The following is a 27,146-nucleotide window of genomic DNA, read 5'->3' as shown; positions in this document are numbered from 1 at the left end:
ATGCAGTTGAGGGAACTGAAAAACCCCTTAGGTTTCTCTCAGCGGGACGGAACAGTGTGATGGGGGCACTCCAGCCACATTTCTAACTGAACTAGTGGAGCTGAACATAGGAACTCATGTAGAGACTATCCAATTCCATTGTGGTTCAGGGAATGACTGAAACCTGGGGCTTAAATGGGTGAAGAAGTGGAATCCCTCCACAGACTGGAAGCAAAACCAGTTGAAAGTGTGGAGGAAAGTTTCCGGCCAGTAAGTGGTAATAAAAGTGATAAGGAGCTGTCACAAGCCGTTGATTAGAAAAGTGAAAGAAGGTGGCACGGGGCAGGGGGAGGAGCTGGATCCATCATTCCCCAAGGAATAGTGGGACCTAGCTGAAGTGTTAAGAGAAAAATAGTCTAAAGTGCTTTCCCCACATCACCCCACAGACAGTGCTATTGATATCATCCCTAGGGCCAAGGTGCCAAAATCCAAACTATACTTGATGATGCCCTGTGTTCTGTCCCCCTCCTCAGTCCGGGAGACATGAGTGATGACTTAATTAGCCGGCAACTATCAGCTCTGACAGCAAACTAGCGAGCGTCTGCCAAGTCTCTCTGTTATCTCTCTTGATGCCGATAAGTCAACCAGGAAACCAGGAACAAACAGTACTTCAGCTCTAGTTCTCTCCCTCTAAGCAGCTGATTTGCTCGCCACGAAGTGGTATAGTAGCCCTTGCTGCTTTTATATCCTGTGAGGTGTGGCTCCATGACTCAGCACTTCCTAGGCCTGCCCCACCCCTGCTTCTGTTGTTCCCGCCTCTCCTACCTAAGAAACCTAGGGTCCAGCCACGTCTGATTGCCATCAGCCGGGTCTGGAAGCGTGGCCTGGGGGGGGAAAGAGTCAGGGGACACCTGGCCTGCCTCTGGCTCCTGGAGCTGAGCCAGGGAAGCCGGTGCTCCAGAGAAGTCCTGATGGCCCTTTCCCCTCACTTTCCAAGTCACTTTCCGGCAGGGGGCCCGGCTCGGGGGGCACAGACACAACACCCTGGGAACTGGAAGAATCCACTCTTTCATTGACAAGAATTTGGCCAGGGGTTTCATTCAGCCAGCAAAGTCATGCATGGGCACACCCATGCTCTTCCAAGAAAACAAAAAGGGTCCGCTTAGATTATGTGTAGATTACCATGGGTTTAATGCTATTGGTGTGCAGAATCAAGGACATGCAAGGTCACCTGGCCAAGCAAAACTTTTTCAACAAACTGGACTTAAGGGAGGCTTTTAATGGTGCAGATTAAGAAGCAAGATGAGGAGAAAACAGCATTTAACTTCCTTTGGGCTACTTCCAATACAAAACTCCCTTTGGGCTACAGGGAGCCCCCACAGAGTTTGTGGAGTTGATCAATGAGGTGCTACTTGATCATTTATACAAAGGGATGTTGGTGTACTTGAACATTATTTTAAATTTACATTGAGACAATGAAAGAGCATGTCCAAGTATGAACTTCACAAGACTAAACGGGACTATTTGGGCTACCAGATTTTCCAGGAAAAATGGAGCTGGTAAAGGTGAGTGTCATCCTACAGTGGGAAGCCCCTCATACAAGGAAGTAGTTGCAGAGCTTCCTTGGCTTCACTTTTACTAATAGTTTATCCCAGCCTTTGCCAAAGAGAATTGCCAATGACAAATATCTTAAAAACCAAAGGAACCACTAAACCAACCACTAAAATGGACAATGGAATGCCAAGCTGCTTTCGAGAAACTAAAATGCCTTTTTGCAGCTGAGCCAGTGTTGAAATACCCTGATTTGGACAAACCGTTTGTCATTCAGGCAGATGTCAGCAATGTGGCAGGAGGGGAATGGTCCTCCAAAAGAACTGATAACGGGGGCTACAACCCTGTGCCTACACCTTGTGCAAACTCTTCAAAGCAGAAAGACACTGGGCAGTCTGGGAGAAGGAAGTTTACGAAATTCTCTGGGCTCTCCTTGCCTGGAGGCAATTCCTAGAGAGCAACAATGTCCTTTTTGAAGTTTGGACTGACCACAAGAACTTAGAAGTGCTAAAAAAACCCCAGAAAGCTATCTCCCAAATAAAGTCAGATGGGTTCAATACTTCAACTGGTTCAACTTCACCCTTTGCTACCTCCCCAGAGGGAAGAATTTCTTGTCGAATGCCCTATTCAGGATGTTCCAGTACAACGGTGCCAAAGAGAGGGTTGTCAATTCCATCATCCCTTCCAAACAAATAGCTGCAGCAGCCCTTAAAAGACAATATAAAGCCTCAACAGAGCAGATAGCTGGCAACATAGCTCAGGTGCCAAAAGGAGCTCTAGTGAAGGGCAAGTGGTTCCAACTACGTAAGAAAGAACTTTCAAGGGATGACCTGGTGTGGATGGGGAGTAAATTGTATGTGCCTACGAGCCAGCGAACCCTGATTTTGCAATGCAGCCATGACACTAAGACCGTGGGGCATTTGGATTTTTTAAAACTCTCCACTTTGTGAAATGCAGGTTCTGGTGGCATGCATGAAAAAGGACATTGAGAATTATGTGGCCAGCTGCCCAATTGATGCCTCAGCCAAAAGACTCACTGGTAGGACCCCAGGATTGCTACAACTCGTTACCAACCCTATAGCTCATGAAAGAAAATATCAATGGACCTTACTGTGGAATTATCAGAAAGCACAGGAAACACAGTGATTTTGGTTATCATGAACCTGTTCTCCAAACAGGACCACTATGTGCTTGTCCCAAGATTCCATCTGCAAACTCTAGCAAAAGTATTTGTGCAACACAAGTATCAGTTTCAGCATGTGAGCACATAATTTCAGATTGTGGTGTCCAATTTACTTCAAGCTTTCGGCAGGAGTTGAAATTATTAGGCACCTCCCAGGGCCTAAGCTCCTTCCATCACCCCCCAGATGAATGGGGGCTGTGAACATACAAATGGCATCTTGAAGCAATACCTCTGCTGTTATGTGACCTATCAGCAAGATAATTGGGCTGAGCTCTTACCCTTCACTGAGGTTGCCTACAATAATTCAGTACACGGTAATACTGGATTTGCAGCATTCCAAGTAGCCAACCGCCTGGACCTTGTGCCTATGCCAGAACTCCCTCAACATACTCAACTGGTATCATTGGCCAATTGGATCCAAACCCTGCAGAACACCTGGCCTGTGGTCTGCAAAGTGCTGGATGAGGTGAGGCAACATATAAGAGTCAAGCCAATAAGAAAAGGGGTCCACAGAAGGATTTTAAAGTAGGAGATAAAGTCTGCCTTTCTATCAAATTTCTGCAGTCATGACAGCAATTGTAAATACACCAATGGAGAGAGACAAGAAGGAAAGAGATGGAAAGGGAGGAGGGAGAAAGAAAAAAGAAAGGGAAGAGGAGAAGAGAAGAGAAGAGAAGAGGAAAGGTAGGGGAAATAAGAGTAGGACAGGAAGGAAATAGGGAGGAGGGGGAGGAAGGAAGGGGAAGTAGTGAAGGAGTAGGAGAGGAGAGAAGAAAGTAGGGAGGATAAAAGAAGGGAGAAAGAGGAGTGAGAAGGAGAAGAAAGGATTGCTGTAAAAAGGAAAAGATGAAATGGAAGAAAGGCAACCCCGAATATATTTGAATATATTAGGATAAAAATTGAAACAGTTAAAAAAAGAATGAAAGAGAATAAATATTAATAAAAATGGAGAAACTTGAGGGCGAAAGAAGATGTGACTTAGGGAAATGAGCAAGGAAATATTAGGATATGGATAAAAATTATGAAAAAAGAATATTTTGGCAAAAATTGTAATTAAGTAAAATATATTTGAATATGTTAAATTGTATAAGATATGGTATGGCCAATACTCTGTTCATAAACTATGTATGTGTGTAGGGGGAAATTAAAAAAATCAATAAAAACTTGTTTTTTTTTAAAAAAAGAACAGGAGCTGACTGTGGCTCAGATCATAAGCTTCTCGTTGCAAAATTTAGAGTTAAATTGAAGAAAGGAGAGAAAAGCACTAGGCCACTCAGGTATGAACAAAATCATATCCCTGATGAATATACAGTAGAGGTGACAAATAGATTTAAGGAATTAAATCTGATACACAGAGTGCCTGAAGAACTATGGACGGAGGTTTGCAATATTGTACAAGAGGTAGCAACTAAAACCATCCCAAAGAAAAAGAAATGCAAGAAAACAAAATGGCTGTCTGAGGAAGCCTTACAAATAGCTGAGGAAAGAAGAGAAGTGAAAGGAAAGGGAGAAAGAGAAAGATACACCCAATTAAATGCAGAATTCCAGAGAATAGCTGTAAGAGATAAGATTAAATGAACAGTGCAAAGGAATAGAAGAAAACAATAGAATAGGGAGGACCAGAGATCTCTTCAAGAAAATTGGAGATATCAAGGAAACGTTTTATGCAAAGATGGGCATGATAAAGGACCAAAACAGCAGGAACGTAACAGAGGCAGAAGAGATTAAGAAGAGGTGGCAAAATTACACAGAAGAACTATACAAGAAGGAGCTTAACATCCCTAATAACCACGATGGGGTGGTCACTGACCTCGAGCCAGAATGTGAAGTCAAATGGGACTTAGAAAATCTGAGCAACAACATATCTAGCAGAGACAGTATTCCAGCTAAGCTATTCAAAATCTTAAAAAATGATGCAGTAAAAGTGCTACACTCAATATGACAGCAAATTTGGAAAACTCAACAGTGGCCACAGGATTGGAAAAGGTCAGTTTACATTCCAATTACAAAGAAAGGCAATGCCAAAGAATATTCAAACTCTTGCACCATTGCACTCATTTCACATTCTATTAAGGTTATGCTTAAAATCCTGCAAGCTAGGCTCCAGCAGTATGTGGATCGAGAACTACAGAAATACAGGCAGGATTTCGAAGAGGCAGAGGAACTAGAGATCAAATTGCCAACATATGCTGGATCATGGAGAAAGCTAGGGAGTTCCAGAAAAACATCTACTTCTGCTTCATTGACTATGCTAAAGTCTTTGATTGTGTGGATCACAACAAACTGTGGCAAGTTCTTAAAGAGATGGGGATATCAGACCATCTTATTTGTCTCTTGCGGGTCAAGAAGCAATGAGAACTGGACACGGAATCACTGATTGGTTCAAAATTGGGAAAGGAGTCCGGCAAGGCTATATACTGTCACCCTGACTATTTAACTTATATGCAGAGCACTTCATGAGAAAGGCGGGGCTAGATAAATCAAAAGTTGGAATTAAGATTGCTGGGAGAAATATCAACAACCTCAGATATGCAGATGATACCACTCTAATGGCAGAAAGTGAAGAGGAACTAAAGAGTCTTTGATGCGGGTGAAGGAGGAGAGTGCAAAAGTTGGCTTGAAACTCAACTTTAAGAAAACTAAGATCATGGCATCCGGCCCTCTCAATTCCTGGGAAATAGATGGAGATGAAATGGAAGTAGTGACAGATTTTATTTTCCTGGGCTTCAAGAGAAGCAACAGTGAGAACTGGACATGGAACCATTGATTGGTTCAAAATTGGGAAAGGAGTCTGGCAAGGCTGTATACTGTCCCCCTGCCTATTTAACTTATATGCAGAAAGGTGGGGCTATATGAATCAAAAGTTGGAATATAAATTGCCAGGAGAAATATCAACAACCACAACTTCAGATATGCGGATAATATGCAGAAAGTGAAGAGGAACTAAAGACCCTCTTGATGCAGGAGAAGAGTACAAAAGTTGCTTGAAACATTAAGAAAAATAAGATCTGGCCCTCTCAATTCCTGGCAAATAGATGGGGAAGAAATGGAGGTAATGACAGATTTTATTTTCCTGGGCTTCAAGATCACCGCAGATGGGGACTGCAGCCAAGAAATTAAAAGACGCTTGCTCCTGGGGAGGAAAGCTATGGCAAATCTAGACAGCATTCTAAAAAGCAGAGACATCACCCTGCCAACAAAAGTGCGTATAGTCAAGGCTATGGTTTTCCCAGTTGCAATGTATGGCTGTGAAAATTAGACCATTAGAAAGGCTGAGCACCAAAGAATTGAGGCCTTTGAACTATGGTGCTGGAGAAGACTCCTGTGAGTCTCTTAGACTGCAAGACAATCAAACCAGTCAGTCCTAGAGGAGATCAACTGCTCTTTAGAAGGCCAGATCCTCAATATGACATTCAAATATTTTGGCAACCTAATGAGAAGGAAGGACTCACTGGAGAAGAGCCTAATGCTGGGAAAGATTGAGGGCAAAAGAAGAATGGGACGACAGAGCATGAGGTGGCTAAATGGAGTCACTGAAGCAGTAGGCGTGAGCTTAAATGGACTCCAGAAGATGGTAAAGGACAGGAAGGCCTGGAGGAACGTTGTCCATGACATCGTGGTAGGTTGGAATTAACAACAAAACTACTCCTGAAAGTTTGAGCTCAGTCTGAATATTGAAATCCTCAAAAACAAATGTTTCAGAGTCTTCCAAGATCAGCTCAGACAGGGAAACTGCTCAGCAGTGTGGTGTATAGTACACCAACAAGGTCTTTGATCTATTCAACCAAATGTTGGGCCTCTCACATTTTAGAACTGGGTAGGAAAATGGAGTCTCCAGAAAGAGTAGCAATACCACTCATTCTACCTCTGTCTCAGGCACAGAAATCTCAAACTTTAATGGAATGAATCCAGATGACATTACTCATCTCCCCAACTATTCCAGACTTCAACCAATTTCCAAATAAGCAATAGATCTCATAATCCAAGCTCATCAAGCTACAAAAATATTAAAAAAGAGCTATCCATTTCTGTTTCTCCTACAAGATTACCATATTTTTCGGTCTATAAGATGCACTCTCCACCAAAAAAGTGGGGTGGAAATATCTGTGCATCTTATAGAGCAAATGTTGCCAAAGCCCTGCCCATCTGCTGGCCTCGGAATACCGCCAATCAGCTGTTCTAGACTGCGGGGATCGCTGCCGCCCATCACTGCCATCGCTGTGAGCTCCATTTTTGGTCTCCGTGAGTCCCATTTTCGGCCTCCGCATGCCCTGTTTTTGGCCTGGGCATTTCTGGCTGAGGCCAAAAACGGGGCGTGCTGAAGCCAAAAACAGGGTGCATGGAGGCAAAAATGGGGTGAGTGGAGGCCAAAAATAGGGTGCACGGAAGCAGTGATGGCGATGGGTGGCGACGGCAGCAATGGGCAGCAGTGATTGCCTCAGCCTGGAACAGCTAAATGGTGGTATTCCAGGAGGCAGATTCAACTGCCAATCAGCTGTTCGTGCTAAATCAGGCTGTGCTGAAGCTGACCAGGCTGTCTGCTGCAAGGAGGCAAATTGCTGGGAGGTAGAGGCATATTTTTTTCCCTTGTTTTCCTCCTCTGTAGCTTCTTATAGTCCGAAAAATACGGTATATTCTGCAATCAACAATAGCAAAGACTAAACAAAACTTCCCCATCCCCTGGATTCAGAACCATGAGACAACTGTAGTAATTTTCCAACTTACCTAGGACTTCTTTAAACTGACCAATGACCCTCACAAACTATGCATTTCTTCATCATATATATTCCAATAATAGCATAACCCATAATTAAGCCCTGCCTATTAAAATTAAGCACAATAAATGGTTACAACTGTGATCCAAATGCCACTTCCTAGAAACATGTGCAACTCTGCCCTTACCTACATGTCTAGCCACAAATCAGTCTCGCTTTTTATCCTTGCTCTGCATACTTGGCACAATACTCTCCCACTCCCTTAATGTCTGACTCTTCTCTCTCTGACACATCTGTATACTGTACCCACATCATTGTAAGGGTATCTTCAGAAATCACACCAAGTTAAAAACAGTCTGCTTTTTCATGGGAGAGGGCAGCATCTCACCAAATATCCAGCAACAGTTTTTTAAAAGTTTTTTTTATAAAGCATTTTCTAACTCTTTAGCTCCAAAGCTACATTTGAAAGAGTTACCAAGCATCAGTATTACTTGAAGTCTTTAAAAAAATAGAAAGAAAAAGAAAGAAAGAAAGAAAGAAAGAAAGAAAGAAAGAAAGAAAGAAAGAAAGAAAGAAAGAAAGGAAGGAAGGAAGGAAGGTGACTTCCGGTTGGTGCCACCTTTCTCACTGGGTGCCTAATTAAGGCACTCCGCACTGGATATCGTAAAAGCCGGTGGAAACAGCGTAGAACAGCTGTTCCCGGCTTCAATTTCCCTCTCTGGGTGAAAGAGAGAGAATAGAGCAGCGGGGGGAGTGGTAGATTCCCCTAGGGGCTTTGTTTTTGTTATGCAGAGTCCCGAAGGGTCGAATCCCATTGAATCCTGCTAATCTCCGGACTTCAGAGCGCTCCTGCAAAAGCAGGAAAAGAGGAAGGTGTCCACCTCTGCTCAATTGATTTCTTTTTGTGGATTTCTACATGCAGACGGAAGAAGCACAAGTGAACAATTATTGGATTGCAAGTATTTTTGATTTTGTCGTGTCCCACTCCTCCGCTGACGGCCAGGTCAGGGAAATCCGAATCAGGCTTGCCTCTGCAGCTCTGCCCAAAGTCCTAGCAAAGTCCTCAGAGCAGGCAGGAGACCAGTAAGTGACTTCAGCAAGATAAGTTCGACTTTGCCTGACTCAGAGACTGCCAGAAAGCAGATCCTTTATATAGGCCATGGGGTGTGGCTCCATGACTCAGCACTCATTAAGGCCTGCCTCCTTCCTTCTGTTGCCTCCGCCTATCCAATCTTCTGATGCGAGGGTCACTCCAATCAGCTGTTGGTAATAAACCCTCCTCAGGCTCACATGCTGTGGAGGAGGGGGAGGGGTCTAGCTGCTCCGTTTGCCTGGGCATGGAGTCAGGGCTGGGGCCGGGAGGTGCTCCTTCTTCTGCAGTTTGTCTGGGCATGGAGCCAGGACTGGGGCCGGGAGGCATACATTCCTCCGTGTTCGGGAGCAGATAAGAAGGCCCCGGCTGCTCTGAGGGCGGGCAAGACACAACAGATTTCCTGACTTCTACCTTTTAAAAAGAGAAACTTTTTTCCCTTGCTTTAACTGACTGTTTAAAATGGTGTCTGAGGGGAAGTGAAAGTAAAGTGAAGTAAAGTGAAAAGGAGCAGGCTGCGTAACTAAGAAGCTAAGAAACACTATTTGTGGATTGTAACGAATTGAGCTCTCCTATACTTAAAGGAGAAAGAAGTTTTTAAACTTAAATTCTCTGACTTTTAAAAGTTGAAATGTCTACTAAACCACCTAAGACTGCTGGTAGAAGGGGCTCTGAAATAGCTTTGAAAGATTTGATTAAAGAACAAGGGAAAGTCTTTGAGAAGAAGTTTAAGGAGATGATGGAGGACATAAAAGAAATAAAAGAAGATAATAAAAAGATAAGAGAAGATATTTTGATTGCTTTTCAAGGTTTGGCAAAAAGATTGGAGGGGGTGGAGGAGGAGGTGCAAGAAATTGTTCAGTCAAACCAGCAACTAGATAATCGAATGGGAGGAATGCAAATAAAATTGGATAAAAATGAAGATCAAGTGGTGGTGATGCAGTATAGAATGATGGAAGGAGCTTTGAGAATTAGGGGGTTTAAGGAAGAAAAGGGGGAAGACTTAAAAAAATTTTTTATCAGAAGCCCTGGCTGAATTTATTGAACTTGATCCACAAGAGGTTGCTTATCAAATTGATAAAATTTACAGAGTTAATTCTTGGATTGCCAGGCAGAAGAAACTTCCTAGAGATATTGTGGTTTATTTTTTGAAACGGACAGTGAGAAATCAGATTTTACAAGTTGCATATCAGAAAAACCTGATATGGTTTTGAAAGAGATTCCTCCCAAAATGTTAAGGGATAGGAAAGACTTATTTTTCACACAAGAACTTAAGAAGAACCAGATTCAATTTAGATGGGAAGTTCCAGTTGGTTTGACAGTGTATTATCAAGGAAGAAGATATTGTATTGAAACTGTGCTTAAGGCCAAAGATTTTCTTTCTACTGTGCTGAAAGTTGAAATAGAAGTAATAGAAAAAATAATTCAAGAGACTCAAATTGGTGTGGAAGCTGAGGTGATCCCAGTGATGTTACCATCTGAGGACCAACCACAAGAACAAAGAGTGACAAGGGGAGCCCTCAAGCGTAAGGAAAAGGAGCAACAAACTCAAAGTAAGCTCAGAATTCTGCTACAGAAGCGGTGGGAGGAGCAAGGCCGAAGATACGGGAGGATGATATTCAGCTGATTGCTCAAAGGCTTCAGCAGGCCAGTGATGGCAAATAAAATTTTTGTCAGGCCTGGAAACCATACTAGGCCTTAGGGTTCCAGACGCTGCCACGTTTTTCCCTGAGGGGAAGAAGGGGGGTTGAGGGGTATGGTAACATTCTTCAAGCGGTCAAGGTCGGATGGTGTTCACATCTGCAGGAGGAGTGGCGGGAAGATATTCGAATGAACTGGGAGAACGTGGGACCATGTGACCATCAAAGGGGTCAGGGGGGTGGGACTCTTGGGGTTTGTATAACTGGGAAAAGAATCCGGAAGTTCAGTTTTGGAATTTCACTCATCGTGTGCCAGTTTCCTTATGCTAGTAAAGAACTCTGAAAGACAATGGCTTCTGAGGTTTTTTTTATGCAGAAGAGGTTTTTCTGGAACCTTGACAATTTTGACTTGGAATGTTAATAGTTTGAATTCAGCTCAGAAGAGAAGAAAAGTATTTCATTATTTGAAACAATTTAGAAATGATGTGATTTGCTTACAAGAAACACATATTAAATTATTATCAGATCAAAAATACTTAATAAATTCAAAGTTAGGTAAACATTTTGCTGCCTCTGCTTTGGACAAAAAACATAGTATAGTTGTATATTTGAGAAAAGATATACCAGCCAAGTTAATAGAGGCAGATATTCACGGAAGATATATTGCCATCGAACTTATATTAGAAACAAAAAAGATTCTTTTGCTTGGTAGTTATGCACCCAATCAGCAACAAGAAAAATTTTACAGAATGTTGTATGACAAGTTGATTTTATGGGATTATAAATCGTGTATTATATTAGGAGATTGGAATGGAGTAATAGATACACGAAAGGACAAGAGAATTTCTTCTAAGAAGATACCTGCACATGCAAAGCTGCCTAAATCTTTTTTTGAGATGACAGAAGATTTTGAGTTGAGAGATGTATGGAGACTGCGGAACTTGGAGGAAAGAGATTATACTTTTTTCTCTGATAGGCATCAATCCTTCTCACGTATTGACTTTATTTTAACCTCTAATGATTTGCTTTCTAGGGTGAAGAAAATTAAGATATTTCCAAGATGTTTGTCTGATCATAGTCCTGTCTGGATGGAATTGCAATATGGAAAAGAAGGCAGAAGAACATGGAGATTAAATGAAAATTTGTTTAGATATCAGGAAAATGTAAATCAATGTAAAAAGCAGATGAAAGAATTTTTTGTTCATAATTTGAATAAGGAAACTTTGATAGAAATGGTTTGGGACGCCAGTAAGGCCTTTATGAGAGGTGTATTAATATATATTAACAATAGACAGAGAAATAAGCAACAAAGACAGCGTAGGTACTTAGAAGAGGAGATTTATAAGAAACAACAATTATTAATACATAATCCGCAGGACCAAAAGATTAAGGATGCAATAAAGATATTACAGAGTCAATTTAATATGATAATGGCTGACCAAATGGCAACAAATATACAATATGCCAAACATAATACCTTTTGTAATGCAAATAGACCTGGTAGGTTATTAGCATACATTTTAAGGAAAAAACAGAAACAATGTATTATGGAAAAAATAGAATATAAAGGTAATTAAACAATTAAAAATGGGGAAAACTCCTGGTACAGATGGGCTTACAGTAAGTTATTATAGGAACTTACAGGATGAGATGTTAGGTCCACTTAAGGAATTATTTAATCAAATACAATTAGGAGGGGGAATTCCCCCTTCATGGAGAACTTCTTTTATTTCATTGATACCAAAAGATCAACAGGATTGTTCTAAATCTGCGAATTATAGGCCAATTTCACTTTTAAATGATTATAAGATTTTTGTTAAAATAATAGCAAATAGATTAATGTTAATTTTACAACGTAGAATTCATACTGATCAATCTGGATTTATAAAAGGGAGACAGATGAGGAATAATGTTAGGCAGATTGTTAACTTATTGGAATATTTAGAAAAGAAAAATTTTATATCAGCAGCATTTATTTTTTTGGATGCAGAGAAAGCTTTTGATCGATTGCATTGGGACTTTTTATTTAAATTAATAGAAAAAATGCAATTTGGAGATGGTTTTGTAAGAATAATTAGAGCAATTTATGGAGAGCAAACAGTCCAGATAATAATTAATGGTAACTTAACAGAAGCTTTTAAGATTGCAAAAGGAACAAGACAGGGATGTCCTTTATCACCATTATTGTTCATTTTAACTCTGGAGCCACTATTGGATAAAATACGAGAATCAAAGGAGATAGAGGGAATTAAAGTTAGACAACATGAATATAAAGTGAGAGCCTTTGCAGATGATTTGGTGATTACTTTAACAAACCCTATAAATTCAAGTGTATCTCTGTTGGACATAATTTTTTTAAAAAATTTGCATTTATATCCCGCCCTTCTCCGAAGACTCAGGGCGGCTTACACTATGTTAGCAATAGTCTTCATCCTATTTGTATATTTATATACAAAGTCAACTTATTGCCCCCAACAATCTGGGTCCTCATTTTACCTACCTTATAAAGGATGGAAGGCTGAGTCAACCTTGGGCCTGGTGGGACTAGAACCTGCAGTAATTGCAAGCAGCTGTGTTAATAACAGACTGTCTTACCAGTCTGAGCCACCAGAGGCCCTTTAATTGATCGATTAATTAATTGATCGATATGGAAAGGTTTCAGGGTTTAAGGTAAACCAGGATAAAACAAAAGTGATAATAAAAATATGACCAAACAACAGAAAGAAAAATTAGAGGAAATAACAGGATTTGAAATTGTAAAAAAGGTTAAATATTTAGGGGTTTATATTACACCATCAAATGTGAAATTGTATAAGAATAATTATGAGGTCTTACGGCAAAAAGTTCAGAAGGACTTGATGGTTTGGAAAAAATTGCAGTTATCGTTGCTGCGGAGAATAGCTGCTATTAAAATGAACGTTTTACCTAGATTTTTATTCCTCTTTCAGATGATACCAATAATTAAGAAAGACAAAAATTTGGAGGAATGGTAGACTGGAATTAATAAATTTATGTGGGAAGGTAAAAAAGCCAGTGTTAAAATGAAAATAATTCAAGATTCACGGGAAAGGGGAGGCTTAAAAATGCCTAATTTTAAATTATATTATGAAGCAGCTGTTCTCTCTGTGATAAGTGATTGGTTTAATCTAACGGAGGAGAAAATTTTGAATATAGAAGGTTATGATTTATTATATGGATGGCATGCATATTTAATTTATGATAAAAAAGTGGATAAGGCTTTTAAAAACCATGTGTTAAGAATTGCTCTCTTGCGTGTATGGAAGAAATATTTTTATAAATTAAATTATAAGGTTCCCATGTGGGTAAGTCCTAGACATACAATAGAAAACATAAATTTAGAACAGATTCAGGAAATGACTACATCTTTTGTATACTGAAAGTGGTAGTTTGCAATTAAAATCTTTGCACGTATTAAAAGAAGAAGGGAAAAATTATCCTTGGTTCCAATACGGGCAATTACGTGCTAGATAGAAGGAAGATCAGAAAATTGGTATAGTCCAGAATGAGGAAAATTTGGTAAAGCAAATTAGAAATCAATCTCAGGAACATATAAAGAGATTTTATTTATTTTATTTATTTTATTCAATTTTTATACCGCCCTTCTCCCGAAGGACCCAGCCAAATAAAAATCACAGTATCAATATTAAAAGAAATTAAAACAACATATTATAAAGTGGCCAAATTTAAAACGAATTAAAATATTAAAATATAAATAACCCAATAAAATTTTAACCCAATAAAATTTTAAGCCAGTCCCGCTTGAATGAGTGCGTTTTCAGCTCACGGCGAAAGGTCCGAAGATCAGGCACTTGACGTAAACCAGGGGGAAACTCATTCCAGAGTGTGGGAGCTCCCACAGAGAAGGCCCTGCCCCTGGGGGCCGCCAGCCGACATTGTTTGGCGGACGGCACCCTGAGAAGGCCCTCTCTGTGAGAGCGTACGGGTTGGTGGGAGGCAAACGGTAACAGCAGGCGGTCCCGTAAGTACCCGGGTCCTAAGCCATGGAACGCTTTAAAGGTGGTGACCAAAATCTTAAAGCGCACCCGGAAGACCACAGGAAGCCAGTGCAGACTGTGCAGGAGTGGTGTTACATGGGAGCAACGAGTGTATACAAGATTGTATAATGTGTTACTTGAAATAGATTCTGAAAGGGATTTGGTAAAGGACTGTGTCAGCCTCCACTCCAATCTTCGTATACTTTTGAATGATTATATCAGTAGATAGATTGTGAAATGTTTATTTCTGTATTATAAAACTATTAAGGAAATGAGATGTATCATACCACCGTACAGGGTAAGGGAAAGGAGCCTATTAAGAGTGTCGGCTGACATAACAGTGGGGGAAGGGTGATTAACGACTGAGTGTTATCAGCGCGGGCTTTTCTAACAGACACTGCATTCCTAAGATGACTGACAACTAGAGACCTGTGGAAGAAGATTACCATGAGGGGCCGAGAAGGAGCTGGCATTGGCCCAGACCAGCCTGACCTCCTGGAGGAGGAGGGACAATTGGGGGGATATGATATGTTAGCCATATTTTGTCTCAGATCCAACTTAGCTTGGCTGCTATCAAGACTGTAAATAGTAAAAGTACTTTTCTTTATTCCAAATGAAGTCAAGGTGAATTCTTTCCTAATTATAGTCGGAGGTAGCCTGACATTAAGTTGGATCTCACACATCATGTCTACCAACCAGGATTGCAATCGCAATACCGAGGTGGGAGAGAGAAAAAATGTGATGGAAGGCCAGCTGCCGGCTGAGCTGGGGGAGGCGTCCGGAGGTATTTCTTCTGTCGGTTTTAACCTGAGCTGGAGATAATGCAGTTGGAAGAGAGGAGGCTACCCGACTTCAAGGAACCTCCCTCTGGAGTAACTACAAGGAGAAAGGAGAAACTACGCACTTTTTCCGAGTGGTCTGAGGAGCAGAAAGTCAGAGACAGCCTCCAGTTGGAAGAGGCACTACGGCTATTTCGTGAAGTGAAAGTAAGGCAAGCTGCTCGCCAAAGGTATGAATCCCCTGTTCAGTCCTCCAGGGGGGGGGGAGAAGAGGAAGAAGAAATTACAAAGGGGCCAGCTAGAGGTGATTCCCAGGGCGGTGAGATTTCTGAAGAGCCAGAGCCGGGAACCCTCTCCCCAGAGGAAGCTGAATTGGATGGGGGTCGCCACCTGCTGATCAAGCAAGGCTGCGAGGGAAGGAAAAGCCAAAATTCCCCATATCAGAGAAATTTGATGGAAATGCGAAGGAGTTGGGACTGTTCCTGGCGAAAGTGAATGACCACATGATAGACTGGGGGGAAGATTATTGGTCACAGGCAGCACAAGTGAGAGCTGTGACCCACAATTTGACCGGAAGAGCAGCTGCGTGGTATGTGTCGTTATATACCAACCACTCCCCCTTACTGCAAAACTATGAGCATTTTATGACTGCACTGAGGAGGAGGTTTGAGGACCCCTGGCAGAGCAAAAGGCCAAAGGTCGAATGAAAACCATCAGGCAAGGGAGGAGACCGGTGGCTGATTATAACCAGGAGTTCAGTGATTTAGTTCCCTTGATGAGAGGGTGGTCGGAGGTGACCCTTGTGGACATTTTCAAAGATGGTCTGAATGGAGATCTCTACGAACTGTGTCGAGCACGAGCCTCTCCAACTACGCTGTATGGCTGGTACACCCTGGCAGCAGAGATGGAAATCGAACTAGTGAAGGACCGTGGCAGAAGACAGCGCACTGGAGGGCCATCCCTTGGCCGTTCTCCAGGAGGCACCTATAGGGACGTCCCTAGATTGGAGGGAGGAAGACCACGCTCAGTCTGCTACAGATGTGGAAAAGAAGGCCACCGAGCAGCCGACTGTAGGGTTAAGTTGATACCAAGCGCGACCTCTGGTGGTGAAAAGGAACCAGTGAAACCAGCGGCTAAGGCGCGTAAACCGGCAAAAGTGGGGGAGGGCGAGTCTGATGAAGACCTTCTGGTGAGTTGGGCACGGGGCCCCTTGGACATTCCAGTCAATCTACATGTACCCTCTTCGGGTAATAAGGGGGAACTGCTAGCACTACTCGATTCTGGATGCACTAGATGTATGGTCAGTCCCGAACTAGTAGAAAAAATGGAACTAAGATTGAGAACCCTAAGTAGGCCCATAGCGTTTGCCCAGTTGGATGGCTCTGTGGCAGGGGGAGGACCCGCCCATTTCGTAACAGAACCCATAGAAATGATAATAGGAGACCACCGCGAAATTCTGAACTTCATAGTAGCCCCAGGAATGGACCAACCTGTTGCTAGGCCTGTCATGGTTATGAAATGGAACCCCATATTAACTGGAGAACGGGAGTCCCTCGTTTCCGTTCCAAAACATTAAAAGGGAAAAGGGGAACCAAGGGATCTACCGTGGCCATGCACCAGGATGTTAGGGGCAATGATCGAACGGATAGACGGGAGGAGAGAATACCCAAGGAATACTGGGACTTGCGAGAAGTCTTTAGTGAGAAAGCATCAGATGTTCTTCCTCCCCATAGGCCTATTGACTGTGCCATAGACATCCTTCCGGGGTAAAGCTTCCAAAACCAAAAGCTTATCCCATGACCCAAAAGGAATTGGGGAGCTACGTAAATTCATAGACAAAAACCTAGAGCGGGTTTTATCCAACCGGCTAGATCTCGTGGCTGCGCCAGTGATGTTCGGGAAAAGAAAGATGGCTCCTTTCGCCTTATAGTTGACTATAGGAATTTAAACGCAGTGTGCGCCAAAACATATACCCCATGCATGAAAGATATGTTAGCACATTTAGCGAAGGAAAGTTCTTCACCAAACTGGACCTCGAAGCCTACTACAGAGTTCGTATAAAGGAGGGGATGAATGGAAAACCGCTTTCAACTGTCCACTAGGATGTTTCCAGTTTGAGTACTACCTTTTGGACTGCAGGGGTGCCCGCAGTTTTATGCAACTAATAAATGAAATACTCCATCAGCATTTGTTCAAAGGAGTTCTTGTCTACCTTGACATACTTATCTATACCGAAACAATGGAAGAACATATTAAACTAGTAAGAGCTGTTCTCAAAAAGTTATTATCTGCAGAACTGTATTGTAAGCTATCCAAATGTGATTTCCATCAAACTAAAATAGACTACTTAGGGTATCCATTTCAGCGGATGGGTTAGAAATGGATCCAGAAAAGTGAAAGCTGTCTTGGAATGGGCCCCCACGCACCATAAAGCAACTGCAAAGTTTTTTAGCATCCGCAAATTTCTACCGTCACTTCATCCCCTCCTTTGCTCAAATTGCTTTACCAATCACCAACCTCTTGAAAACTAAAGGAGACACGAAACCCAAACCATCATTACCTCTCGAATGGACAATGGAATGTCAGGCAGCTTTTGAAAAATTGAAACGACTCTTTGCCGCCGAACCTATTTTAAAACACCCTGATATGGATGTTCCTTTTGTAATACAAGCTGATGCCAGTGATGTAGCAGTCGGAGCCGTTTTACTCCAAAACAATGCTGATGGTAAACTACAACCCTGTGCTTTCACTTCTCGAAAATTGACTGAAACTGAAAGACGATGGGCTATTTGGGAAAAGGAAGCATTTGCAGTTCATTGGGCTCTTGACTGGAGACAATTCTTAGAGGGTTCAAATCATCCTTTTGAAGTTTGGACTGATCACAAAAATCTGGAAGCCCTAAAGACTCCTAGAAAACTTTCACCTAAACAAGCCCACTGGGCTCAATATTTTAACCGCTTTAATTTCACTTTACATTACATTCCTGGGGGGAAAAACTTTTTAGCGGATGCTCTCTCACGTTTGCCCCAATACAATTGCACTTGCTCTGAGGTGGTTCGACCAATACTTCCCGTGCAACAGTTGGCAGCCCCGGCTATAACTAGAAGCCACTCAAAAGCTGAACCCTCACTCCCAGATGAACTGACCAAGTCGTTTAAAGAAGCTTTAAACACTGATGACTGGTACTTAGCGCATTCTCATGAATGCACACTCCGTGATGGACTAGCTTGGATTGGAACAAAACTATATGTTCCTCTATCACTCAGAGAAACCATCCTACAACGATGCCATGATGCCAAAATGGCAGGGCATTTTGGATTTGTGAAAACTTTGCATCTTCTTAAAAGACAATTTTAGTGGCCAAGTCTTAAAAAAGACATTCAAGCATATGTAGCAAGTTGCCCTATTTGCGCATCATCCAAAAGGCCTCCAGGAAAACCTCCTGGACTACTTCAAACAGTAGCCAGGCCAGGAACCCCATGGAAAGAAATATCCATGGATTTCATAGTGGAATTACCTGAAAGTTCAGGCAATACTGTTATATGGGTTGTGACTGACCTTTTCTCCAAACAAGTCCATTTTATTCCATGTTCAAAAATACCCTCCTCAAAAACTCTAGCAAGGTTGTTTGTACAACACATTTATAGACTCCACGGAGTTCCTGAGCGCATCATTTCAGATCGAGGAGTTCAATTCACTTCTCAATTTTGGAAAGAATTTTTACGACTCATTGGCTCCGCCCAAGGATTAAGCTCCTCCCATCATCCCCAAACTAATGGAAGCTGTGAACGTTCGAACTCTGTACTAGAACAATATCTACGATGTTATGTTAACTACCAGCAAGACAATTGGGCAGACCTCTTACCTTTTGCTGAAGTTGCCTACAACAACTCAATTCATAGTAGCACGGATTTACTCCCTTTAAAATAGCTTCAGGTCAAGATTTTGTTCCTATCTCGAACTCCCAAAGGAAGAAACTACTGTTTCCTCTTTGTCAGAATGGATAGATCAAATACAAAGCACATGGAAAATGACTGCAAGCGATCGACGCTCACCGTGCGCATAAAAAACAAGCAGATAAAAAAAGGTCCCCTGAGAACAAATATCAAGTGGGCGATAAGGTTTATCTTTCCACCAAATATCTTCAAACCACTCAGAAATCTAAGAAACTTGGACCCAAATATGTGGGACCTTTCCCCATAGTAAAAATCATCAACCCCGTGACAGTACAACTAGATTTACCAAAAACACTTAGGAGAATTCACCCCGTTTTCCATGTGAGCTTGCTGAAACCTGAACACACATCTACTTTCCGTCCTAACCGTACACCCCCTCCTATACCAATTCTCATAGAGGGCGAACAACACTTTGAAATAAAAGAAATTTTAGATTCAAGAAAACATAGAAATAAAATTCAATATCTTATTGCTTGGAAACACTTCCCGTTATCCCAAGCTGAATGGGTGAACAAAGAAGATGTTCGTGCGTCGGAAAAGATAGCACAATTCTATAAAAAATATCCTGACAAACCCTAACTTCTCTTTTTTCTTTCTAGGACTGACGTCCTTGTTGCAGGAGGGCCGAATGTCAGCCTCCACTCCAATCTTCGTATACTTTTGAATGATTATATCAGTAGATAGATTGTGAAATGTTTATTTCTGTATTATAAAACTATTAAGGAAATGAGATGTATCATACCACCGTACAGGGTAAGGGAAAGGAGCCTATTAAGAGTGTCGGCTGACATAACAGTGGGGGAGGGGTGATTAACGACTGAGTGTTATCAGCGCGGGCTTTTCTAACAGACACTGCATTCCTAAGATGACTGACAACTAGAGACCTGTGGAAGAAGATTACCATGAGGGGCCGAGAAGGAGCTGGCATTGGCCCAGACCAGCCTGACCTCCTGGAGGAGGAGGGACAATTGGGGGGATATGATATGTTAGCTATATTTTGTCTCAGATCCAACTTAGCTTGGCTGCTATCAAGACTGTAAATAGTAAAAGTACTTTTCTTTATTCCAAATGAAGTCAAGGTGAATTCTTTCCTAATTATAGTCGGAGGTAGCCTGACAGACTGTATGATAAAGTGGACACAAAATTTTCAGGAGCCAATATTATTGGAAACTTGGGAAAAAATTTGGGTTAGAAATGTTAAATTTACACAGGCACAGAATTTAAGGGAAAATTTTTATAAAATGTTTTACAGATGGCATTTAGATCCTAAGAAATTATCATGTATATATCCAGATATGCAAGCAAAATGTTGGAGATGTAATTGTGATGATGCTACATATTTTCATATTTGGTGGACTTGTAAAAATATTAAGGCTTTTTGGATAAGAATTTAGTGGATTCTACAAAATGTTCTGAAAAAGAAGATAAAGTTCCTGCCGCAAGTTTTTTTTGCTGGGAATTATCACAGACTGTACAGTAATTGAGACTAAGTTGATTTTAAATTTAATAACAGCGGCAAGATTACTAATAGGACAGTATTGGAAGAAAAAAGAAGTACCTACAATAGGAGAATGGATATTGAAAGTTGCCAATTTGGCTGAGATGGCAAAAATCTCAGCCTTTTTGAAAGACAATACGCAAGAAAGATATTTAAGTGAATGGAAAAAATGGATTGACTATATTCAAAACAGATATCAGACTAAGAGTTATCAGACTGCCTATGAATGATTAGGATGTATTATTTTTGATTGTTTTGGGGGAAGTTAGGAATTGATGAGAATTGAAGGATTATAATTTAGTTAGGAAGGAAAAAAATTTAGTATATGTTTGTTTTATTTTTACTATACCTTGTGTTTGTTCCGGGAAGTCGGGGGGGGGGTTTGGGAAGGGAGGGGGGAGGGAGGAAAGGGGGGAGGGAGGAAAGGGGGAAAAATTTGTAAAACTTTTTCAATAAAAAAAAGAAAGAAAGAAAGAAAGAAGGAATGAAGCTCTGTTCAATTTTTGTCTGGAAAACAATATTGTATTATGAAGCATCTTATGTTTTTTTCCAAATCGACATATGTAGGCTATTTAAAACTTCAGAAATTATAGAATGATTTTCAATACATTTTGTTTTTAATTTCGCCAGAGTTTCTGAAATTTTTAGACAATATGTATCTTTTATTTAGACTAAAAAATAAAGTTAGTATCGATCTACACAAAATACTTGTCTGATTCTTGGACACTGCCAGTTTCCCTTGGCAAGAAGGTTTGCCATTGCCTTCTTCCTAAGGCTGAGAGAAAGTAACTGGCCCAAGGTTACCCAGGTAGCTCTGTGCTCAAGTTTCACTTTAGCCTGTTTCTAGACTTATCTCTGACCCTAGCTCAGTTTCTAGCCTTATCTTTTAACCGCTAAACTGGTTTTTATACTGGCTATTTCCTATATTATATAAAGATGCAAATATCACTGCATTTCTTTTCAAAGGCATTTTGTAACTACAACTGCACAACTCATATCTTACTCTACCATTTTCCCTTAATTTATTTACCACAATTTTAGACCACCAAAGTCCCAAATTCTTATCAGTTTAAAAATAGAAATAATAAACAATAAAAATATCCAAATAGAAAGATCTATAAATAATTTAAAAATATAGAAGTAAATTAAATAACAAAGCCAAATTATGGAATTGTGCCAAAAAATCCTCTGGAAGAGCTCCGTTTTCAGCTGTTTCCAAAAGGCATCTGGATGTCCATTGGGAAACCAAACCAAAGAACTGGTGTGGCCATAGAAAAGCAGTGCAGCCAAGCCCTTGCCCCATCCCCTAAAATGGGAAGCCACTTAGCATTTATTTTTTGACTCCTGGCAAGTGCAATTTGGTTAGAAGTGGTTTACCCTTAACTGCTTCCTAGGACAGAGAAAGAGAGATTGGCCTAAGATCAGCCAGCTGACCTTGTGCCTAAGGTGGGACTAAAATTCACCATATTCTGGTTTTTAGTCTGGTGCCTAAAAACTGGCTCTCAAATAAAATTGGCCAACCCAGTTACACTGTGCCTATATGAAGCACTATGCTTTTCTTCTGAAATCTGTTTTTGGGTGAGAATTCTCATCACCAAATTTACCTTGGTACCTATTTGCTTAGTAGTATAAAACTGCAGGAATAGTTTCATTCTCAACTAATCCTTGGATTTATTCAAATGGATTTTGGAATCAAACCTAGTTGAAAATTCGGGAGGACCTGACAGTTCACTTTGAGTAAAAATACAGATTGTAACCTAACTATCCTGCAAGCTTGATGTTCTGTAGAAGGCCAATAAATTTTTCTGATCCTGATCCATTTTATTTCAGAATGTATAACTTTTTTCCTTTAAAACATTGAAAATTTGGGGGAAAAAATAACAATGCTACAAAAATCCTACCCCTATTTTTTTTTCTTTCCATTCTATTGTCTCCTGAAGATAAGTTATTTCCCTGACAAAACCCTCTTGTTTTTGTTGCAGTTGTCGGATTTCCTGAGATGTAAAAGAAGAAGATAGAAAGCAGAGAAGATAGTTATTGAGAAGGTGAACGTTCAAGGTTGCAACATTCACAAAGAACAATTACATAAAAGGATGCATGAAATAAGGCCAAATGTCTACCCGTACATTCAAATGCATGGATTTACACTGAAATCTCAAAATATTTCAAGATAATATATAGTCTACAGACTTTCCAATTTCCCAGTATCTACAGTATCCCCAACAGATGGCCAAAAACAATACATTAGAGATAAAGCACATATAAAAGTGCTAACAATAATTAAATTACCTATTGAAGAGCTCTTTCTCTTTGCAACCCAGTTTTGTCATGGAACATAACTGAACAATTCTATCCTTCTTCTATATGACTGCTCTTCATGTAACTTGAAGACAGCTGCATATCTCTCATTACTCTTTTCTTTTTGGGCTAAATGTACCAACATCTCAAAGTATTCCCCATAAGCTAAATTTTTGTCTTTCAGGCCTCTTGACCTTGCTTGATCTCCTCTGAATATGTACTATAGTTTGTTAATATCCACCAAAAATGCCATGTTTTATACAGAACACAATATTCTAAGAAATTAATATATAGTAGAGTTGCGGTGGCTCAGGGGCTAAGACAGCTGAGCTTGTCAATCGAAAGGTCGGCAGTTCGAATCCCTAGTGCTGCCATGTAACGGGGTGAGCTCCCGTTACTAGTCCCAGCTTCTGCCAACCTAGCAGTTTTGAAAGCACGTAAAAAATGCAAGTAGAAAAAATAGGGACCACCTTTGGTGGGAAGGTAACAGCGTTCTGTGTACTTTTGGCGTTGAGTCATGCCAACCACATGACCACGGAGACATCTTCGGACAGCGCTGGCTCTTCGGCTTTGAAACGGAGATGAGCACCGCCCCCTAGAGTCGGCAACGACTAGCACGTATGTGCGAGGGGAACCTTTACCTTTAGAGTCTAATTAAGAAGAAACAGGAGGATCCACCAGGAACAAAGTATTTTAGCATTGTGATATACCTACACTACAAAGATAAAACTATGTCCAAGATATTGTAGAGTAGCAAAGAAATTGGAATATGCAGTCAAATTAGTAATCATTGAATTAGTTACATTTATGAAATGAACCACACAGTCTATTCAGCAAGAGGTGAAAAGTCTGCTGAAGAGTCTGGACCTGAGTCTTGTGTTGAGCTCTGGACACCACTGTTTAAAAAAAAATCAAAGGAATTAGAAAAGATGTAAAGATGTTTAGAGGACTAGTAAATAAATTATATGAAGAGAGTTTAAAGAAACCAGGTGTGATTAACCTTGAGAAAGGCCAACAGAGGGGCATATGAGAGCATTTCTCAAATATCTACAAGGATGTAACTCAGAAGAAATGTAGATTTACTTTTCATTGCTCCAGAATAACATAAAAAAATAAATTACAAGAAGAGCAGTCCTGACTGAATGTTAGGAAAAAAAATATTCGCAGAAAGACATTTCAAACGTGGAACCAATTATTCAGAAAAGTAGTGGTTTCAATTTTAAATTCAAATATAAATTTGAATATAAATATTAAAAAGTACCATTGGGTGAAAGATTTTGCCCTGTGATTCTGGGAAGGTGGAAAATGTGGAACATGTTCTTCTTTGTTGCTCCTTTTATAAACACCTGAATCAGATTCATTCTAACCTTTGATTAGTAGATCCTGATTGTTCAAATTCAGTCTATACCAGATAAACTGCCTTTTGTTTCACCACATGTAGATAGGTTTTGTGCAGAAGCATGGAGGATCTCTCAGACCCTGATGGGCCAAATTTTTACTAGCTAAATGCATTTTATGCAACTGTAATGCTTTAAATTATAAATATTACCACTTTTTTTGTAATTTTAGATATTATAAATATAATTTTAATGTCTAGATTATAATTCCATGTAGGCTGCGTTTTAGACTTCACTCATAGATGTTAGTTTGTTGTATATTTTAACTTTGTCTTAAACTTTATTTTGATATGTGTGTGTAGCTTTAATTTATCTGATTTTTGCCTACAACTAGTCAAGGCAAGGCAAGATGATCTTTTCCTTAGGAGCATTTCTTTCCTTCCCCTCATTCAGCCTTTTTCTAACCCCAACTTTTCACTGCACTTTCTAGTTTGCACCTATTGTCATTTTTTTCCTACAGCCAGGAGGGTTTCCTTCCTTGTTTGGGCAGTTCCCTTGCCTGCCTTTTCTGGGCTGGGTCTTTCTTTCTTTCTTTCTTTCTTTCTTTCTTTCTTTCTTTCTTTCTTTCTTTCTTTCTTTCTTTCTTTCTTTCCTTTCTCACTCTCTCTCTCTCCCTCCCTTCCTCTCTCTCTTTCTTCCTCTCTCTCTCTCTCTCTCTCCTCAGAGCATCCATTTTGATTTTTAAAGTACTAACAAAGTTGAAGAATTTCACAAGGAATATCACTTTTGTCAGTGAATTTTATTCATGCAGTCTCAATATTGTTACTCGTGGGTTGTGGGTTCTGATATAATGACAAAAGTCTGTTATTTACATGCAGTTGTGTACTTACAGCAAGCAGTTCTTCTTTTTGTTTCAGAGCCTCTTTGAGTTCCATGAATTGGAATTGTAATATAGCATGAGCATGTTTTTCCCTCTCAAAATCCTACAAAATGAGCATTTTATAATTAGCATCTGTATTCAAAATGCTTTTAATCAGGCATGCTTTCTTTTTATTCAATCTATATGCTAAGTCATGTATTTTATTAGATTTCTATTCTAAGCCACTCAAGAATTTATGTCACTATATGTTCTAGTCACTATCATGGCCTACACATAATCTATTATGTAGTGAGGTCATACTCACAGGATTTACCTGGATAAACAAACAGATAAGGGAATGGAAATGAATCACCTTTAGTCAACAGTTCCAGCAATATTACCACAAATATAATATTCATTTAGGAAAAGAGTGTTTTAACAATTGTGGCCTAAAATCTAGACCAGGGGTGTCCAAACTTGGTCCCTTTAAGACTTTTGGACTTCAACTCCCAGAGTTCCTCAGCCAGCTTTGCTGGCTGAGGAACTCTGGGAGTTGAAGTCCAAAAGTCTTAAAGGGACCAAGTTTGGACACCCCTGATCTAGACCTTTCAGAGTGTTTTCTTCAACCATACAGCTGATAAAGACACTACGAAGACTTATTACTACTTACTTTGCTTTTCTCTTCAAATTGCCTCTTAGATTCTGCAAGCTGCTCTTCTAGTTCCAATAATGCATCCTGTAGGGTTTCTACTTGGTATATAAAATTCGTTTTCTCATTATCCAATTGAGCATTTGAAACCATAGCTTTCTTATATTTTTCTTCAACTTCAGCCGAAGAGTCCTAAAGATAAAGGAAAATTCAAAGGAATATTTTGAATTCATTTATCGGGTGTAAATCTTATAGGTGTAGTATCACAGGCAAGATGGATAAACTTTCTTGCAAAGTATGCTATTTGTTTGAGTTTGCCACAGAAGTATCAGAATTAACTAAACTAGAATCAGCATTTGTACACTCACAAACTAATCATGCCAACTGAATTTCAAGGATATCTTAGCATATTAGACATTTAAAATACAACATAATTGAATTGAGTGATTGAACTTAGTGAAGTATTCTTGACGTTCACTTACGTTTACAAATGCACTTTTTTTTAAAGAAAAAAACCCTAAATCCTCTGAACTATATATTTTCAAAATATATTTGTCAGCGTTCCAGAAAACCCCCTCCTGCAGAAAATACTCCGAAGCAAACATCTTTCAAAGTTCTTTTACTAGCATAGGTAAACTGGCACAACTGGATAAACTCTGAATCTGGGGATATGGGTTTTTCCTCAGTAAGACAAACTCCAAAATCACCACCCCCTTGACCCCTCTGCCGATCACATGCTCCAATTGCCAACCGTCCCATCTCGAGACATCACTACAACCACTCCTTCTCCAGATGTAGGCTCGGCCTGACCTTGACCAGCAGGAAGAATGTTATGTCTAATGGCCTCTTCTACCAAATCCCCCCTCCTACTTTCCCACACATGGGAAAGTGGCAGCGTGGAAGCCTCCGGCCTAATATGGCTTCCAAAGCTAACAATATTCATATTAAATATATACTCCAAAGTAGCAAATATGCAAAACAAAAAATCTAATAATTTGTTATGTTTTTGACACTGTTAGATACATGGTACAATATACAAAATGTATATTGCCCAAAATCGAACAATTAGAGTTTATTCAGACACTGCAAAGTATGCAAAATTCTCAAAACAAGGCATGCAGATTAAATTCAACCCAGATCTTTTTTCATAACTGGAAGCTAAATCATAGGGGTGTCAAATTCAAGGCCTGCGACGTGGTCAGATCCAGCTAACGTGGCCGTCCTGGAAATAGTAAGAGTCTGGCCCGCATCACTTCAGCCTGGCCCAACCTAGCCCAGTGGGTGCGCATGAGTGCAGGAGGTGGCAGGTGCATGCGCGCAAAGGCCCATCCCATGCCATCCTGGAGGCATGTGTGCGCACAGAAGGCAGTGGCCACACACATTCACAGGCTAGCCCATGCCATCCCGGCAGGTGCACTTGAGCACCGAAGGCAGGCACCCACGCACCCACCAGATGGAGTGGGCCAGGATCTGTGCGGGCGCACGCTTGCCTGCCAGGATGACATGGGCTGGGCCAAAGTGACACACGCTCCCACCAGGATAGGATGGGCAGGACTGAAGCAACGCTGGCCAGCCCCTTACCATTTCCAGGACAGC

The 27,146-nt window shown here is 40.6% G+C and overlaps 1 protein-coding gene across 14 annotated transcripts in view; it reads right to left on the bottom strand.

The window, feature by feature from the left end:
* LRRFIP1 (LRR binding FLII interacting protein 1) overlaps positions 1 to 27,146 on the bottom strand; it is a 283,628-nt gene that overhangs the window by 64,019 nt on the left and 192,463 nt on the right. For 12 of the 14 annotated variants that reach the window (XM_058185786.1, XM_058185795.1, XM_058185686.1 and 9 more), the window contains 3 exons: positions 25,572 to 25,742; positions 24,933 to 25,025; positions 22,309 to 22,401 (listed from right to left, as the gene is read on the bottom strand). In XM_058185786.1, the coding sequence (XP_058041769.1) occupies positions 22,309 to 22,401; positions 24,933 to 25,025; positions 25,572 to 25,742 (357 nt within the window). The remainder of the gene's footprint in view (positions 1 to 22,308; positions 22,402 to 24,932; positions 25,026 to 25,571; positions 25,743 to 27,146) is intronic. The other 2 variants (XM_058185695.1, XM_058185768.1) reach the window with 1 other exon arrangement.

Source organism: Ahaetulla prasina, chromosome 1 (assembly GCF_028640845.1).
Source record: "Ahaetulla prasina isolate Xishuangbanna chromosome 1, ASM2864084v1, whole genome shotgun sequence".
Classification (NCBI taxonomy): domain Eukaryota; kingdom Metazoa; phylum Chordata; class Lepidosauria; order Squamata; family Colubridae; genus Ahaetulla; species Ahaetulla prasina.
This window is presented reverse-complemented; position numbering and strand designations above follow the sequence as displayed.